This window comes from Astatotilapia calliptera, chromosome 3 (assembly GCF_964374335.1).
Source record: "Astatotilapia calliptera chromosome 3, fAstCal68.1, whole genome shotgun sequence".
NCBI lineage: Eukaryota > Metazoa > Chordata > Actinopteri > Cichliformes > Cichlidae > Astatotilapia > Astatotilapia calliptera.
Window position 1 is genome coordinate 44,170,201 of NC_137424.1, and position 18,206 is coordinate 44,188,406.

The following is an 18,206-nucleotide window of genomic DNA, read 5'->3' on the forward strand; positions in this document are numbered from 1 at the left end:
TCATTATATGATCATTATATAATGATTATACAGTTCCACTACCAGATGAGACAAGTGGGACTTCTCTAACCAATGGGTGTGTTGTTTTGACCTTATCTGTCTTTTATACTATGATGTTTTCTTCCCAAGTTATTAAATCTGTTCTTTTTAAGATGATCATTGTTTAGCTTTACCTTTTGGGGGTTACATAAGGTATAGAGATAAAGTGTTTTATTGTAACAAATAATTGCATTGTTGTTCACAGGTTCGCAAAATCAAATCTACTTTTATTGATGGGATTTTGTCGTGCATGATGAGCAAGGTGAGTCAACTCTGTTTATACACTATTTTGCTAAAAGTATTCAGTCACATCCAAATCATTGAATTCAGGTGTTCCAATCACGTCCGTGGCCACAGGTGTATACAGTCAAGCACCCAGGCGTGCAGACTGCTTCTGCAAACATTTGTGAAACAATGTTTGTTCCTAGGAGCTCAGTGAATTCCTAAGTGATATGATGCCACCTGTGCAACTCCAGGCCTGAAATTTCCTAGCTACTAAATATTCTACAGTCAGCTGTTAGTGGTATTATAACAAAGTGGAAGTCATTGGGAATGACAGCAACTCCGTCACAAAGCATTAGGCCACATAAAATCACAGGGCCAGGGATCAGCCCTGTGCTGAGGCACATTTTGCTCAGACGTGACCAACGTTCTGCAGAGTCTTACAGACCTCTAAGCTTCATATGGCCTTCAGATTAGCTCAAAAACAGTGCACAGAGAGCTTCATGGAACGGATTTCCATGGCCGAGCAGCTGCATCCAGGCCTTATTTCACCAATGTCTTCCTGCAAGAACAGTCAGAAATTCCCGTAAGCACTCCTAAACCTTGTGGAAAGCCTTCCCAGAAGAGTTGAAGCTGCTATATCTGCAACAGGCAAAACCTTATGGGTTAGGAATGGGAAGTGACTCAATTTTATATGTGTATGAAGGCAGACGAGCAAATATTTTTGGCAGTACATCCCAAAAAAGTTGCTTGTTTTCAACGGGTCAAAGTGTTTTTAGTGGGAGAAGCATTTCATGACTCATCCAAGTTACTTTTTGGAATTTCCTTAGATGGATGATTGAACATGCATCTTTTTGCAATACAAACTTTCTACAAAATGTATAAAAGGTAAATGTACTCAGTCCACTGGCACTCTTTTTTCTTGATGTGGATTTTTTTAGACTTTTTTGTGAGACTGAAACAACAAAAACTCGAGAGTGAAACCAAAGGTTTAGAAGTTGCTGCAGGCTAGAAGGACTCCTGCAGCTCCCACAGCTTTTGTTTTCATTTGCTTACAGTTTGCTGCTGCGTCAGTGCACTAGAACAGTAATTTATGCTGCTGGACAAACCCGTGTTTTTCCTCTTCACCTTTTAAATTCAGCTGCCGGTGTGAATGTCACCATCTCTCTGAGGCTGTGACAAGATGTGGTTTCACAGCTCCTGAAACAGAGTCATCACAAGTGTGGATGAGCTCTGCTGTGCTGACTTATTAGTGAAATAGTGAAACATGTTGTCTGAGTTGGACTCTCGAAGCTGTTGGTCTGTTTTATTGCCACTGCTGTATTCATTTGGCAGAAGAGAGATGTATCTCTGTGCCTGACTGTCCCTCCACATGGGCCTCTTTCAAGCCTCGTGCATGGGAGCAGCAGCTTGTGTTTGTCAATCTGTGCTTACTCAACCGTGCAAATGAGTCTGCCTGGTGTTCTCCAAAGCTTTTTGGCTTCGGATCATCGTGATTCATTTGGCGGCATTTTGGAAAAAAGCTGGCAACAACAAATGTATACAAATTTCTACTCAGTCATAACTTGAGTATTTGTGGTTTTATAAAATAGATTTTTGTAAAGTGTAAAATGTCACAACTACGTGGACCCTGTGGCTGACACCACAACATCGAATGACGTTTTATTCGCACTTACAATAAAAAAGAAAGATTTAGGAAAACCAGAAAACACCACATCCGAAAAGAAGGCAAGAGTCAGAATGGAGCCACAGTTGAAAGAGTCAGATGCCAGAGTTGGATTAGACGTAGATATAAGGAGTAAAGAAATGAGGGAAGTAAAAAAGCCACATGAGGAACTAACCTTGAGAGTGAATGTGAATAAATTCTGACAGACAAACAATGAGGCACAAGCAGTGGAGATCACTAAAAGTGAATGGGGGAAAACTAAGAATACTACAGAAGCCATACAGACAGACAGACCATGAAATAGTAGCAAAGGTCTGCTGCGTGGGACCTTAGCTACTATATGCTGTAATTATCTTGTCGTCTAATTTATTAGGTTAATAGGTTTGACAGTGTGCAGATGTTTGGGTTACATAACTACACTGCAGTCTTGAGCACTATAGTGTTGTTTTTGTTGGTGCTGTTGATGTTTTGTCCTGCTTATTGCAGCAACATAACTGGCACCCTACTCTGCAAGCAGCTTGTTCAGATTGGGCATGGCACTGTTGAAGGCGTGTGGGTCCAAACACGGGATCAGAGTGATCAGGGCAATCAAGACCGCAGCTGTTGTTTTCAGGCTGTTTTTGGCTATATGGAAACATTAGTGATAACATAGCTGACTGAAATGTTCATGTGATAATGTGTTAAATTTACAGGTTCTCCCTGTTTTTAATTCATATTTGACTCCCTTTGTCTCTTCATGTCAGAGCTACATTTCCTCTACGTGGCACCAGACCAGTGTTGTGACTGGGAGAATCTCTGCAAAACACCCAGTAAGTCAAACTTGCCTTGCATTCCTACCCATCTCTCCCAGCCTTCATTGCACTGGAATTAGTTGATACATCTTGGACTGTTAAAACACTGCAACAGGATTAAGCATCCTTGGAGGAGCTATCCATGGTTCTGAATTGGGAAAGTTTCTTTCTAAGAGTTCAAGGCACATGCATAGAATACCTAAAAGACCACATCAATGTGCATTAATAGAAACAGAAACGCTGGATTATATCTATGAGAAATTAAAATTTGGCATTTTAATGACTTACAGCGCAAAATATTTTTACATTTTTATGGAGTGAGGAAAGCCTTTTTCAGAGCTTTTTGCTTAAAGTATTTAAACAGAAATAATATTTGAAAAATCTCACGAAAGATTTGTACACACACACAAATCTTCTGCTCGTGGATTTCTAAGATCCTAACAATCTTCTCCTTTTTGTGTTCTTTATAACTAAGCTTTCATTGGCTATTTCTTTCTGGCTTTCTCCCTTGTCAGAGAAACTCCTTAAGGAAGCTGACTGCATAGTAATTACATGCTCAGTCGTGAATGCTGAGTTCTCATAGAAACAGATGTTTTGGGATTGTTGTGTAACAGCAAGCTGGAGGTTTCTATGAGCAGAGTTTTTTATGAGGTGTAGCTGAGAGACAGCAGCTCAATGTTTAAAACATGAGTGTGAATAAAGGGGCGGGTGTTGGACGCCTGGCTGATAGGGAGCATGTTGAGTTAGAATGGCTTTACAGAGTCAGAGAAATAGTCCTGCTGAAATATTCATACATCCTGGAGCAAAGAGCAGGTGAGGCACAAAGAGGAAGACTTCATTCTAAGAAGACATTCGTTTTTTTGACGGAGTTGATAATTATCATTTTCTTACTGTTATCCTCTATGGTATGAAAATTAGTTAGAAGCTATATATACCTCCCCTTTTTATCAGGCAGTCGTTGGCTTCAGTTGTCTTTGCAATATAATATTCTTGGTAGAGATATTAGAAATGTGGTCTGTGTAACTAGTAAATCAAATATGAGGCCTAGGGGCCAGGACCAATGCGTGAAATGGGCAAATTCTGTCCACTGAATGACTTTGCAAAGTGTGAAAACTGCAGCGAGTTCGTTAATTATTCAGATTTTTCATAAAATGCACTGGCATTCATTCTGTGGTGATGTCAGAGCTAATGAAAGTTAAAAGTGCTGGATCTGGATTTGTTGTTTGAATCAAAAAAATGTTAAATACTTTATGCCGAGTGTGTGAAGTGTAATGACAGTAGACTCAATCAAGTAGAAAACAGATATAAATTGTTGATTTTCTAAATGTAAGCAGTAACATCTCAATAAAGAAACTGGTGTTGTTGATGTTTTTAAACTGACTTAAATTATTATGCAGTGGTTTTCCTGACCTAATTCACTTGTCCTGTCAGTCCACAGAGCATTTTGCCCAGCCTCTTTCTTATTGCTGAATCATGAACTCTGACCTTTACTGAGACACGTGAAGCCTCTGGTTTTTTAATGTTGTTCTGGGTTCTTTTGTGGCCTCCCGGATGAGTCATCGATGTGCTCTTAGAGTTATTTCTGGAGGCCGGACACCCCTGGGAAACTTCACCACTGTTCCAAGTTTTCTCCATGTGTGTTCACTGGAGTCTCAAAGCCTTTGAAATGGTTTTGTAACCCTTTCCATACTGATAGATGTCAGTGACTTTGTTTCTCAAGTGTTTCTCTAGATCATGGTGTGATGTGTTGCTTTTTGAGCTCTTTTAGCCTGCTTCACTTTGTCAGACAGCTTCTCTTTAAGTGATTTCTCGATTCAGCAGGTCTGCCAGTATTCAGGCCTGAGTGTGTTTAGTGAAAGTGAACCCATCTTTCCAAAAAAAAAAAAAAAGTGGTTAATCACAGTTAATTCACGATTTAACAAGAGGCACAAATTAGTTTTTCACACAGTACCAGGTGGGTTTGGATAACTTTTCTCTCTTAATCAATGCAATCACCATTTAAAAACAGCATTTTTTTATTTTTCAAGTTGTCTTTGTGTAATATTAACATTTTTTGATGATCTAAAACATGTAAGTGTGATAAATATGCAAAACACCAGGAATTCAGGAAGAGAGCAAACGCCTTTTAACACCACTGTTTTGTTCAGTTTCAAAGCCTGTGGTAACCTCGCTAAAAAAAACTAAAGCCTAGCGTTTTAGGCAATTATCCAATTACAATGTAATTGGTACAAAAGTAAAGGGATACCCAGTCCTTTGTAAGATTGCACACAGATGGTGCTGAGGTCATAGATTAATGAAGAAAAAATTCAGAAAATTATAGTTGTCGCCCAGTACTCTTTGATACAGTTTTTTTTATTGAATTGATTCTTTATATTTGTAAGTACAGGTACATTAAGGTGACATTTTGAAATAACACACACACTATCAGTATTAACAGTGAAGGTAAACACCCTCTGTTTAATAGTTTGAGCCAAATGCACTCAGTGCTTTTTCTGTAATTGTAAAGCTTTATTTCTGTAAGCCTGAGAAGTAGGGCTGGGCCATATCATACCGTTCACGGTAATACCGGTATAATGTTGGGCAACGATAAGAAAATGAAATATCGCGATAGAATATGGGTAAAATGCGCATGCGCAGTGCTTTTGTTTTCATACGCACGTGGCGGAAAAAGCATGGCGGCAACGAAGAATGAGAAGGGCGAATGAGGATCATTGAATGAAACGGATGAACCAGAGCTGGTTTGGCTTTCGTCCGTCAGATACACAACAAAGCACTATTTTTGGTAGAGCATGCTAGTGGGCTGTTGTTATTACCGTGTCTTTTGGAAAATACGGCACACTTTAAATCAACCCTTTGATTTCTCTGAAAATCGACAGTTCTCCCTTACCTTATAATCCCGTGTGCTTTATGTATGAATTCTGGTTGTGTTTACTGACCTCGAAACGATTGTATGTACACGGCGCTCGAAAATCTGTCAAATGTTTTAGTACGATTTTGCTAAGCTACGAACCCGCACCACTTGATGGATTGTCGGAGTGTTACGGCCATCGTAGGCAGGAGCCTTGCAGAGTGATACGTACTGTGCTTCAACATAATATTACCGTATTGTGTGTATAACCTCTTTTTAAGTTTTGTGGATATTATACATGGTTATGCTGAGGACATGTTGGCCAATTCCCACTGGAAATGCCTTTTGGTTAAACTGTCAGCAAGGAATTTGCATTTACACTGTTACATTTTTATGTAGCTTTAATGCACATAAAAAACAGCTGCTTGTTTAAGTGAAAATACATTGATGGGGTTCTTTTGCACTAATAAAGTTGTGGAGTTGTAAAGTACTTTGTCTAGTGTCAATTATATCGTCAGTTATATCGTTATCGCAAATTTTCAAATGTATATCGTGATAAATATTTTTGGTCATATCGCCCTGCTCTACTGAGAAGCTGTGCTGATGGCTTTCTTTGATTAATTTAGCAGCATTTCTATGTACTGTTGAAAAGCATTTGAAAAGTCACATCATCAGTTTCAGTGGTTCATTATAAAAGCCAATTTGAAGGCTGCATATGATCGAATTGTGGGAGCGAAAATAAACTTGACGCTATGACAATGAAATAATAAATATAAATAAAAATACCTGTAATAAATAATATTATAAAACAGACAACTGCAAAAAAGTACTTCGACTTCTGTCTCGGTATGGGGAGGTCGATAGCTCATTTCAACAATACTCAGCTGTCAGGCTCCGCTGGTTCTTCTCCTGTTAGATCCTCTCCAAGCCTCAAAGACACTGAACTTTTCTAATCTCACCGGGCAAATTGTGAGCGATGTGAGCTACACATGGAATTGATTGTGCTGCTACTAAATGATATATGTGACTGTGGGCGGCTGTGGTTTATCACTGCTCTGTTCCTGCTGTTACTCAGATGTGGGATTTGGTTGAGCATCTTATTAAGCGTGTGAATGCTTGTGGTTTGTGGTGTGCGCCAGTGTGGTCTTTAGTGATTTTATTGTACTGTGATAGTAATTTGTTCCCAACAATAAATAATACAAGGCAATATGGATGTGCCCATGTTATGTGGAAGTTTAATGACCAAATGATTAAAGTACATGCCATGTATATTTACTCTTGTTTTCCTATTTCTATTGCTACAGAAATAGAGGTCATAGTGGCCTTTGCTTCATGTTGTCCTAGGTTTTTTTTTGCCATGTTTGCTTCCAAACTCTTATTGCCACAGCCAGTACATGCTAAAAATGCCCAAGGAATTGTTATGCCATGCTTTTCCCTCAGAATACTAGAAGGTTACATCTGAAGCGTGAATTGTTTTAGTATATGTTTTAATGTTTATTAATGTTACAAAAAAGATAGTGTGCTCGCCTGTTTTTTTTCTATAACCATCATCCTGAATCCAACACTGTGGCTCTAAAAGCCTGACAGACACTAGCGATACTCATCTAACAGTCATGGATGGTGGACGGTGGGCACTTCCTCCTAGAGTGCAAAATTATCCACAACATCATAAAATAATTCACTTTGACCACTAAAGGGTGTAAAAGATGGATACAGCCAACATGGAAGTGCTGGTATTCCTCTCTGATCAGTACCAGGGGGCAATACCTGTGGTTACAAACAAATGTTCTCTCTTGTAGAAGAGTATGAGAACATGGCCCTCTGCCCCGACCTCTGTAAACGCTTTTGTGATGACTTCATGGGTCATTCTAAATGTCAGAAATTTCACAGTTTGCAGTTTTGATATACCAGTGGTACTTTTTTTTAAGCGAAAACACAGTTTCCACTGGAGCACACATTAGTAAAGCTGTTCCTAAGCTACAGTGATAAAAAGACTCAGCTCAAGGCTTCAGAAACTCATGGTGAAGTAACAATGGCTACCGCCATCTTTTATACTGTTTATGGTTTGACCCAATCACAGAAGCTTATAGCAAGATATACGCCAATCTTTGAGTAATACAATAACAGCGCAGTTCAAATAGGAAATATCAGTATATTATGGTAATTTTGCACGTATTTTTTCAGCGACTCCCTTTAGGTGTCGTCACAGCATATCATCTGCCTCCATCTTACTCCATCCCTAGCATCCCCCTCTACATGTCCTCCTACATCCATGAATCCACTCTGTGGTTTTCTTGTTGTCTGGAAGCTCCATCTTCAACATCCTTTGCCCAATATATCAACTATCCCTCCTCTGCACATGTCCAAACCATCTCCGCCCTGCTTCTCTTTGTCTCCAAACTGTTCAGCCTGAGCCGTCCCTCTTTCTTTCGATGGTAGACCCCAGGTATTTAAGCTCATCCATCTTCAGTACCTTTACTCCTTGCGTCTTCACCTTTCCAATCGTCTCCTTCTCATTCATACATGTATTCTGTCTCATTTCTTGCTGATTTCCTCTTCTCTCCAGAGTATACCTCCACCTCTCCAGAATTGCTCTCACCTGCTCCCAGTGCCTGTGTACACGTCACGCTGATGGTTGAGATCAACTATCTTATACTAGTTCCTCTAGCAATGCAGATCTAAATAGTCTGGGTAACCCTATTTGATGTTACACATACAAATAGGTGCAGATATGAGTTGATATAAAATATCTTTTTCATCTTTCTTAAAATGTCAGGTAGTCTGTAGCAGAGCATGGTGATAAATTGTGCTGCTAGGTTTGAAATAAGAATCTTTCTCCATCAGAGAGCAAGAAGGAAGAAACTTCAACCCTCCAGAGTCAAACTTATTCTGGCATAATTTAAGTCAGCTCAGTATTATTCTCATCATACTGGAGAGCAGAATGTGCTGGGCGTTAATTGAAGACTCGCTCAGTGATCATTAACACGTCACATCCCACTGCTTTTAGTGGAAAAAGGTTCAGCTTGTAGTTGGTGTTTAAGGTAGAAAAAGATGTTGCTCTGCCACTCTCCGCTCTGCACACACATACACGCACATATTCAAATGAGGAGCGTTGCAGAGGGGGTTTCGCTTTCATCTGTTGTGGGTTCAATCACAGTGAAGGCTGTCTGCAGTAACAAAGGGGCGCCTGAATGAAAGCAGGACAGCTATGAAACTGGTGCTGAGTTTAAAGCGCAGCGAGAAGTGAGTCTTGCTGGAGAGACAAGTTGGCTCGTCTGTTTTTATCTGCTGAAAGCAAAAATATGTTTGAGCCTCAGTGCTTCTCCCGTGTCTGTGCCATGTCTTTCCTTCTCTCATTTGTTATGACTCTCCTGGTCCCCTTCTTCCTGCTCCCTTGTTGTTTAAGTATGTTTTCTTTGTCATTTATAGTCTCCAAGTGGCTCTTCTATCCACGTCTTTCTCTTTCTTGTTCTTGCTTTGCTTCTGTCTAACGCTCTTTCCCGCATGTACTCGTCCCCTTATATTAATAATTTTTAACATGGACTTAACCAAAGAAGACAAATCCCACCGCCTCCATCCCCTCCCTTACCCTTGGTCTTGCTGGTTTCAGCTCTAAGAGAGGAAACCATAGTTCTGATTGAATCTACTCTGCACTGTATCAGCTATCCTTTTGTGTCCCCTCTTCTTTTTCAAAGCCTTTTATGGGTTTTTAAAATTTATACACTCGTGGCACCCACAAATGCATCAAACATGCTCACTTACTCATGCAGATCCAGGGCAAAAGAAAGATGTAAACACTCTGTTCTGCTTCCATTTTCTATTTTTTTCCCTGTTGTTTGCTCAGAGGCTTCAAAGTAACGGTTTCTTAAATTTTAAAGATAACATTACTTTTTTTTCGCCCCCTAACAGATTGTGCACATTTACCTCCTCATATCATAACCTAATCAATCCAGTGTCTCGGGTACAATTATATGATGCAGTCTATCTCAGTCGAGATTGATGATTCATTAGAAAAGAGCTGCATTATTGATGTTGTGTATTTGGTGTTAAGACTGTGCAGCCGTGTCTGTTCCCATAGTGCCAACTAAGTTTCCTCCAGGGCTTGTCAAGCAGTTTAACCTTTGTTTAAGACCGCTCTGCATTCAGTCGTTAAGTGTTTTGCACAGGCAGCTCTCTCAAGGCTGAACCAGCACTTCACTGAAGTGTGCGTGATGTTCTTTGCTGACACCAGAGTGGTTGGAAACACAAAGCCAAACATGCAGGGATACGTTTTTTTTGCATATACTACTACACACCTCTATTATTTTATTTAACTTGAAATTACAGCAGGCAGTATTGCAACCCATCCTCTTCTTTGTCTTTGTCTCTGTCTGTGCATTTAGTTAACCAACAAAAAGAGGTACCAGCAAATCATCAAACTTTGACTCCATAAAAGACTGACGGTGCATTTCCGTCACCGCACCGGGCAGGCAGACGGTGAAAGCAATAACTGGGACAACGTGATGTAGGATTACGATCATGATATAGTAGGTGTATCTACCAACAATCTTGGACGAGTTTGAGTCTCAGTGACCTCGATCTCGGAGGTCAAGTTTTCTGAAAATCTTGTGAATGTGATAACTGAAGGAAGTCACCTAAAATGTTCTAATCGACATCATACGTACGTGTGTGTGCTCAAATTTTATGGAGCTTGTCAATCATCAGGGGAACTGCCAACAGTGCTCTCATCTCAGGCTGTCAGGCACTGCCATTCTGTCTGATGCCACTGATGTCTCCGAATAATGTACTAAGTAACCTTTGCCATCAGTGCCTTCACACAACAACCAGAGGCAGGATAAATCAGCAGTCTGTCAGCCTGGGGACTCCTTTCACTTTCTGGTTAGGCGCGCTGCATTTTGAACTTTTTTAGCTCATTTATTTTGTCTTCATCGTGGTTTGGTTTGGTTCAGATAAAGGTTGTGAACTAGGTGAAAATACACCAGTGTTTTCTGTTGTAGACTTGATTCTGGTTTATTTAATATTCTGAGTTTAATTGTTACAGTTTTGATCTATGTTTGTATTCCCAGGTTTGTTATCTAGCCTTAGGCTTTCTGTCCTCATTCCCGCTCCTCCTGTGTCTAGCATCCTGCAGCAGTAGCTCTCTTTGAAGTCGGTCTTGTCTCCATGTTAATTTGTCTGTTTCCCGCTCATGTTTCTGTGTGGCCTGTCCTGTCTGGTAAGTCCTGTCTCTCGCTCTCTCACCCTTGTTCTGTCTTCTGTAATCCTACTTACGGTTTATTAGCAAGAATGACCAGCTCTCACTAGGCCAGTATCAGAGAATCTAGGATTGGCAGAAGCCCAAGGTATAAGCATAAATAATCTGTGTGTGTCTCGCTCCCTCTGTTCCCTGTATTTAGTCAGTCTTCCTCTAAATGTGTTGTACTGTTTTACTTTGATAGTCTCCTGTGTTCAGCAGGTTCTGTTTTGGTTCCCTGTCTCGTTACTTAGACTATGTTCAGCTGTGTTCCCACCTGTGGTCTGTTCCCTTTTTGTCTTGTGTATTTAATGTCTGCGTGATCTCCCTCAATGTTTGTGTTCTGCCAGTCTGTCTGTTAAGTTTAGTTTCTAGTATTTTCCGATTTTTAGTTTCTTGAGTTTAGATTTCATCTCAGTGAGTCTTGCATTTTGGCTCCATTCCTGCCTGCCTCACACAGCCATTAAGACACCTCATCGTTGATCCTACATTTTGAAAAACAGCACTGTAAAAATGACTGAGACATCAAGGAAAAAAGAAAATTTGGAGATTCCAGCAACGCCAGTAAACGCCTGGAAATTAGAACAGACTGGGAGAGTAGCATGGCTTCACATGATTTTACTTGTAAACTTGCAGTCTAAGAGAAATAAACTTTATTTACCCCTCTGTCCATCACCTCAGTATCCAGTGGATGGGTCTTATTTTTAGGAGTTTGCTTTTCTCTTCATGTTGAGCAGATGGATTCTGGTGAATGTGTATTTGTTGCAGTGTCACTGTGTCTCAGCATGTTTGTGCTCGCACGTAGCAGGCATGTGTGCGCACAAACACGCCTGCGTATTTTAATGTGTGCGCGTGTTCTGCAGTGATTCATGACATCCCCACTGTGTGATTAAATTGCCCCACACGAGCGTGATTCAGTCGTCCCCATCTGTTTAACAAGGCACCGCTCCTCTGAGACTCGCACTCTGGCTCGCTGTGGGCCAGATTTACGTGCATGGAAGTGCAGGGCAAAATTTTTAGTGAACCCCTCATTCAATTTGCACCCACAATCTGTGTGTAGTTAGTGCCAGGCCACTCATAGAAGTCGAAATCACTTCATTTTGAGCTGATCACTTAAAAATCACATGCTTGTAAATTACTGCATTAACCTGATACAAAGGAATATATGGTATAACATACACAGAGCTGTAATTCCAGCTCAAGAGGTCTTTATGAACCTATTTTATTTAAAGATAAAATAAAGTGGGAAATTACAGAAGCCAGAATTAGGTGTTACGGTCCAATTAACCAATAAGAAGACACTTTAAAGGATTTCTCATACATGATTCGGATCAGTTTTTTTGTGTGAATACTGAATTTACTCTGGTATGAACCAGTTCTACTCCTAAAAGTGTGGCCTGAATGTCTAGATTCAATAAATCACTTGGATTGATTCTTGGCCATTCTTTACTGTCGCCCAGCATAATTTGCAGATGATATTTTTTTGCTCAACATCCATCTGCTTAATCACAAACCAGCTCCATATGACCGACGTCGCACCGGTCTTCTTTATGAGCACCTCCTCCTCCTCCCCACCTGGAAGCTCCATGCTTGCAGCTGCTGCCATGCAAACAGGCACAGCTTGATGACATCATCAACATGGCTATCGTGGTAGGACGGTATAGTCAAAATCTCTCGTTGGTTTGTTTACTTTTAGAGGTTTAACTAAGCGATCATTATTATATTTATTATAGTTTAATAACACAGTTCAGCTGTGCTGACAGATGCTTTAGCTACCAGTGTCATTGTGTGGTCCCTTCAGGGATCCATGCAGACTCCAGTGAAGGACCAATAGGGGCCACTTTCAGCTTCATACGCATTTACCCATTCCAGCTTAAGACATGAGGAGGAAGTGAAGAATACCAAGTCTGGGTTGTAATGTTGAATAAAAAATGATGTTGTGCACAGTGCCAGTGGTGGGAAGACAACTCAAAAATACAAACATCTGTATGATTAAGTGGCTCAATCATAGTCAATGAGCCCAGGAGGGAAAACACAGCAAAGCGTGTTGGTCTGTTTGGGAGTTGATAGTACAGATTTATTTCCTACAAGTGTGTATATGCGTGTGTGAGACCAACAAACCAGAATATTTCATGTGTGTGTTGTAGGTGTGCAGCAGTAGTATGTGTCAGTTCTGTATAATTCACACACAGTGATGTGATGAGGAAAGGAACCGACACAGCCACTTTTTAACACAGCCCTTCCTGTGCCAACGCTAATGTGTCTCCGCTGTGTTTGTGTGTCTGTGCATTTAAATGTACATACATGAGCTTGTTGTTGTATACCTGTTGTGGCTGTGCTGCTGCACGCCTGTGCTTCAGCTGTGAATTATAAACAATCTGAAGGCAGAATACATCAGAAGGAAGGTGCGAGAGCGCGCCCTCTCAGTCTGACTCCTACAGCGTCTGCTAATGAACTGCATCTCCATCCCTCGTGACACAGTAAGGGCGATAATGACTTAGACCACATGCAGAGCAGGTGTGTGTCTGTATTCACATTCTAAGTTATATTTAAGTAGCCAGATGCAGTGAAAGCTTTTCTCCATTAGGTGATGCCATCAGCGGGAGTTGCTCTCCCATCAAGTCAAATACAAAGCAACATTTCTTCATCCTGTCGTAAAATGTTTAATCAATTTCTTTGGCACACATGAATGTACTTAGGTAATTGCAGCATCTGTGTTTAATAACAGGTGCATTGTTATTTATACGTTATGATTATGTTACGTGTTTCAAGCGTAACTGTGCATAAACCATGTAAGTGTGTGTGTGTATTGATGGATGATATGTACTGACCAGAGCTGGGGAAGGTGACTGTCTATAAATACGTTTGAGGATCTCTGCCAAACTGTACAGTCAGCAGTGAGCAGACGAAGCTGACCTGGACTCTTTTATATTTTACAATTTCTCATTCATGCGCTCTCTTCAGCTGCAGTGACGCATGTACTATAGCCTTCCTGCACCTCGGCTCTGAAATTCTTTGATTCTCTCTGTCTCTGTTCGTCTTTTTCTCTTTTATCTATCTTTTATCTCCTGATCTCCGCCCCGCTCTTTTTCCTGCCTTTTCTATCTCTTTGATTTTCTCTTTTGTCTTTGCTTTCTTCTGTTTTTCTATCACCTCTTTAACAGGCTCAGGTTTAACTTGCTCTTCAAGACCATCCAGTCGATTTGATTGTAAAAAAAAAAAAAAAGCAGCATTTCTTTTGACAAAATGACAACAGCGAGAAAAGCTGTTATCGATAAATGTGACACAACAGGTGCGAATTATCAAGGATGGCTGTGGCTCAGGAGATAGAGCCAGTCATCCACCAGTCAGAAGGGCGGCGTTTTGATCTTTAACTCCTCTACTGTGGTTGTTAAAGTGTCCTTGGGCAAGATTTTGAACCCTAGATTATCCCCGAAGCATCCATTGGAGCATTTGTGTGTGTTTGATGTTAGAAAAGCTCTTCAAAGCATAGAATAAAGTGACAGAATAAAGCAGAAAAGCAGCCTTTACATTTACATTCATATGGAAATCTTCTCTGTCTGTTTGCTGTCTTTATGAGGTGTTGCACTAACAGAAAAATGAAGAAAAACTCTAAGTGCACCTTAGAAAAAAACTAGCATCTCCACTAGTTTCTGTAATTTTTATTGTGTGTGTGTGTGTTTGTGTGTTTGTGTGTGTGTTGATTTATGCTGCCATCACGGTACTATGCAATAGTGTCTGATGGGAAAGCTGAGCAGTCATACCTGACACACTGCATGTCACATCAGGACAATGTACCCACATAGCAGACACATGTTTCTAATTACTTGCACCTTTTCCCATTCACTCCAACACGAATACACACTCCAGGTCACGTATCTCGTAGCGTTTGTGTGTGTGTGTGTGTGTGTGTGTGTGCGTCACTGGTGTCTGCCCAGCTTCTAATGTATTCTTTCCACTGCCCACTCTCTGGCACTGCAGTCCTCCCCCCATCTATCTCCTTACCTCTACTAAATAATTAATTAGTGGCATGAGCAGGCAGCAGTTTCTTTTTCTCTGTGTTTAACATTCGCACACGCTCATTACAGGGTCAAATCGAACACTGACTCTGACCATGACCGGAAACATGCGTTTGCTTCAGTTAGTGTGTGTTTTACTTTGCGTGCCTCCTTCTCCATGTTAACCTATCTTGTGTGTGAATGTTTTTGTGTGCTTCTGTGCAATGAGTCCTGCTCGTCCTTGATAATAACCTTTAACATCCAAGCACCCTACTTGTACACACACACACACACACACACACACACACACAGACCCTGTGCTGTTTGTGCAGGTATATTTCAAAGGGTGAGTACAGTGGGATTAACAGGGATTAAAAAGGAAGTGCTGAGTCTGAACCTGCTTTTCTACTCCCTCCATTAAACTATATGTATGCATTCTGGGGAAATCATCCTGTCCCGTTTCATCCTTCTTCAGGCTAAAAAAACCCTCCTCTATCTGTGTAATTTTGCGTGTATATGTGTGTGTGTATTGACAGTGTCTTATGTTACTCAGTGGGCGGATGCAGGGTGGGCTAAGAGCCCAGTGATAATCAGGCTCTTCCTCTTTTAAAATGTGTCTCTGAAAACTTCTGTAGTGTTGGCAGGTGAGTCAAGTTGGCGTTCAGCTTTTTTGTTATCTTAGCCAAACAAAGCAGCCAGCAGTATATAAATGCTGCGCAGGATTTCTGCAAGTCATTGAATTATAGGAATAAAAATGAGGTGGTGTGATGTGGTGCAGAGAAAGACAAGGACACTCAAGGACTCGCCTGCATTCACTGGAATATCAGGCTCCTGGTGCAGCTTTCCATCCTGCCCAACCATAAAGTTACAAATTTATATTTTAGTTATTTACAACAAGTTGCTTAATTTTTTGTGGTTTGTTGGTGCAGGTTAGGCGTCCTGGAAGCAAATCTAGGTTTAACCCTCTGAGGTCAAAGTCATCATATGTGCAAACCCCTAATCCTACTCCACAATCTAGGAGAGCAGCACCAAGTATTGCTAGCAAATGCAGTATTAAAGTAAAGCAAAAACCTAAAGTCCAAATGTATATTGAGATGATCTAAAATATAACATGTAAGTATGATTCAGATTTTGGTTATGTATTGTTTTACATGGTTTAATGCTATAATTTTCACATCATAAAATCTCTAAAAAGCTTGTGTTTCATTTACAAAATGATGTGTAGTTAGCATAAGCATGGCTATTTTGTTGGCTTCAATCTTGTTTTATGGCACAGAACTCACATTAATCAAACTGTTAATAAAATCCACATAACTGCAATGTTGGGATTAAAACTGCTATGTTGTTTGAAGTTCACGTTTTTGATACAAGTCAGCGAGCCTGTGATTTGTACGTGCTGTCCCGTCTATTGAGACCAGAAGGTTAAACACTACATTAACCAGACAGCAGGACATGCAGCACATGAATATTATGCAAATGTTTTTAGAAATGTCATCAAATGTAACTTCCAGACATCACTTTGCTTGTTACTGGTTTATTTAATAAATTACAACATCTCAGGCCATCTGACCTTCATCAGGTTAATTGCTCAACTTTTCTCCACTGTAGCATCAAAAAAATGTCAACATTTAGTTGGAGGGCTAATGAAAACAGTCAGCCAGTCACATTAACATCATTGTGAGTGTGACATTAATCCTTACATCCATATAACTTTACACTCTCCAAATTCAGAACACATATCAGGCTTAGTCTTTAACAACACGGTGTCAACTGGATGCAAAAGTAACACTTGTTTGAGAAGCCAAACAGAGAAGCTACATGTAACCCTAACCCTATAAAGACATCTGCAACCATGAATTTCCTGAAGTACAGCATCCGTTAAAGGTGTGGGTATATTGGAAGTCTGAGAAACCAAATCTGAGAAACCAAGCCTAGGCTATACATTTTTTTTACAACAAGCATTTGTCACAGAAAAAAAGTCCCAAGGACCCAAATACACAGCAAAAATTTAGAGTAAAACTAAAAGCAAGAATTATTCATACTGATGCCCACAGTTCAGAAAAAGTAACTGTAGATGAACAAAAAGCTGTAAAATTCAAAACACATAGAGGTAATAAACATGGAAAGTCATAACAGATGACGCAAATGATAGCGAGATTAAGACAAAGAATAAGGCAGGACTGTTTATACACTGAAGACAAATAGAAGAGTCTAAATTAGGGGCAAGCAAGACACAGGTGAAGCTAATCAAGACAACCAACCAGGAAGTAAAACCAAGAACAAGAAACAACCTACAAGATTACACATACTACATGCAGACAAAGACGACTCATGGCAAACATGGCAGAAAACTGGAACACTAAAGCATAAAAACAACAATTAAATCAAAGCCAAAATCAAACCATTACCAGTTGGAAAGTATAACTGGCAAAATATAACCTAACAAAATATGCTCCCAGTTAGCTTTGTGGAAAATGTAGGATCCAATTTCATAGTAGCTCAATCTAAACTTGAAACTAAAAGTCTGGGAATCTTTTTGGAAGTCTGCTACTTTGATTTGGACTCTTTTTACTCTTCCTTTAAACACTTTGAAAGGAGGATTTCTGACATACTCCATAAAAACACATAACATCAAAAGTACTGCAGACTAAAGACACTACTTGTCTACCTTATGTCTTCTTTGTAGCTTTAATAAGCATGCTCCAAGTGTCTGTAGATGTACTGTGCACTCTGACCTTTCCTTCATAGGTATAGTTAGATCATCTTATTCAGGGTTCTTCAGAGAATAACTCGGAATAATGAGACACTGTTACAGGTCTAGAGTTAACTCCATCTGACTTATACAATATGTCTTCTCCTAAACTAGAACTTCCAGGCCCTGCCAAGGCAGCCACTTCAAATCACCAAGAAGCAGTACATCCAAGGTATGCTACACACACACACACACACACACACACACACACACACACACACACACACACACACACACACACACACACACACACACACACACACACACTTATTATAATAGAGAGAGAGAGAGCAAAAAACCCTCCCACACACCTCAGAGAGTGACAATGATGCATTGGAAGTGCAGTGCAAGTGTATGTTAGAGAGTGAGGAGGACCTCCTTTGGAGCATGCAGAATAAGCTGGAACAAGTTAAAAAAAAAAAAAAACCCAAAGGACAATAAAGCGGCAGCAGCAAAGGCCTTCTTACCAAACTGTGTCAAATGTGTTTCCTACATGTTTGTGTACTACCCCCCTGCTGTAGCCTCTTCTTGTTTTGCTTGTTAGTTCAGGACTGCAGCTGTAGCACACTTCTGATTTCAGCCTGTGGATAATTAAAAATGCAGTTTGTTGCATTTAATTATAATAATAATTGTAGCTGTAGCTTGAAGGTATACCTT

At 40.2% G+C, this 18,206-nt stretch overlaps 1 protein-coding gene across 5 annotated transcripts in view; it reads left to right on the forward strand.

Moving 5' to 3' along the window:
* The window catches only part of poln (polymerase (DNA directed) nu), a 75,689-nt gene that overhangs the window by 21,268 nt on the left and 36,215 nt on the right, over positions 1-18,206 (forward strand). For all 5 annotated transcript variants that reach the window (XR_013906088.1, XR_013906089.1, XM_080298426.1 and 2 more), the window contains 3 exons: positions 245-301; positions 2,671-2,736; positions 17,664-17,721. Coding sequence is in view for 3 of the 5 variants with exons in the window: in XM_080298426.1 (XP_080154552.1) it covers positions 245-301; positions 2,671-2,736; positions 17,664-17,721 (181 nt within the window). In the remaining 2 variants the exon portion in view is untranslated. The remainder of the gene's footprint in view (positions 1-244; positions 302-2,670; positions 2,737-17,663; positions 17,722-18,206) is intronic.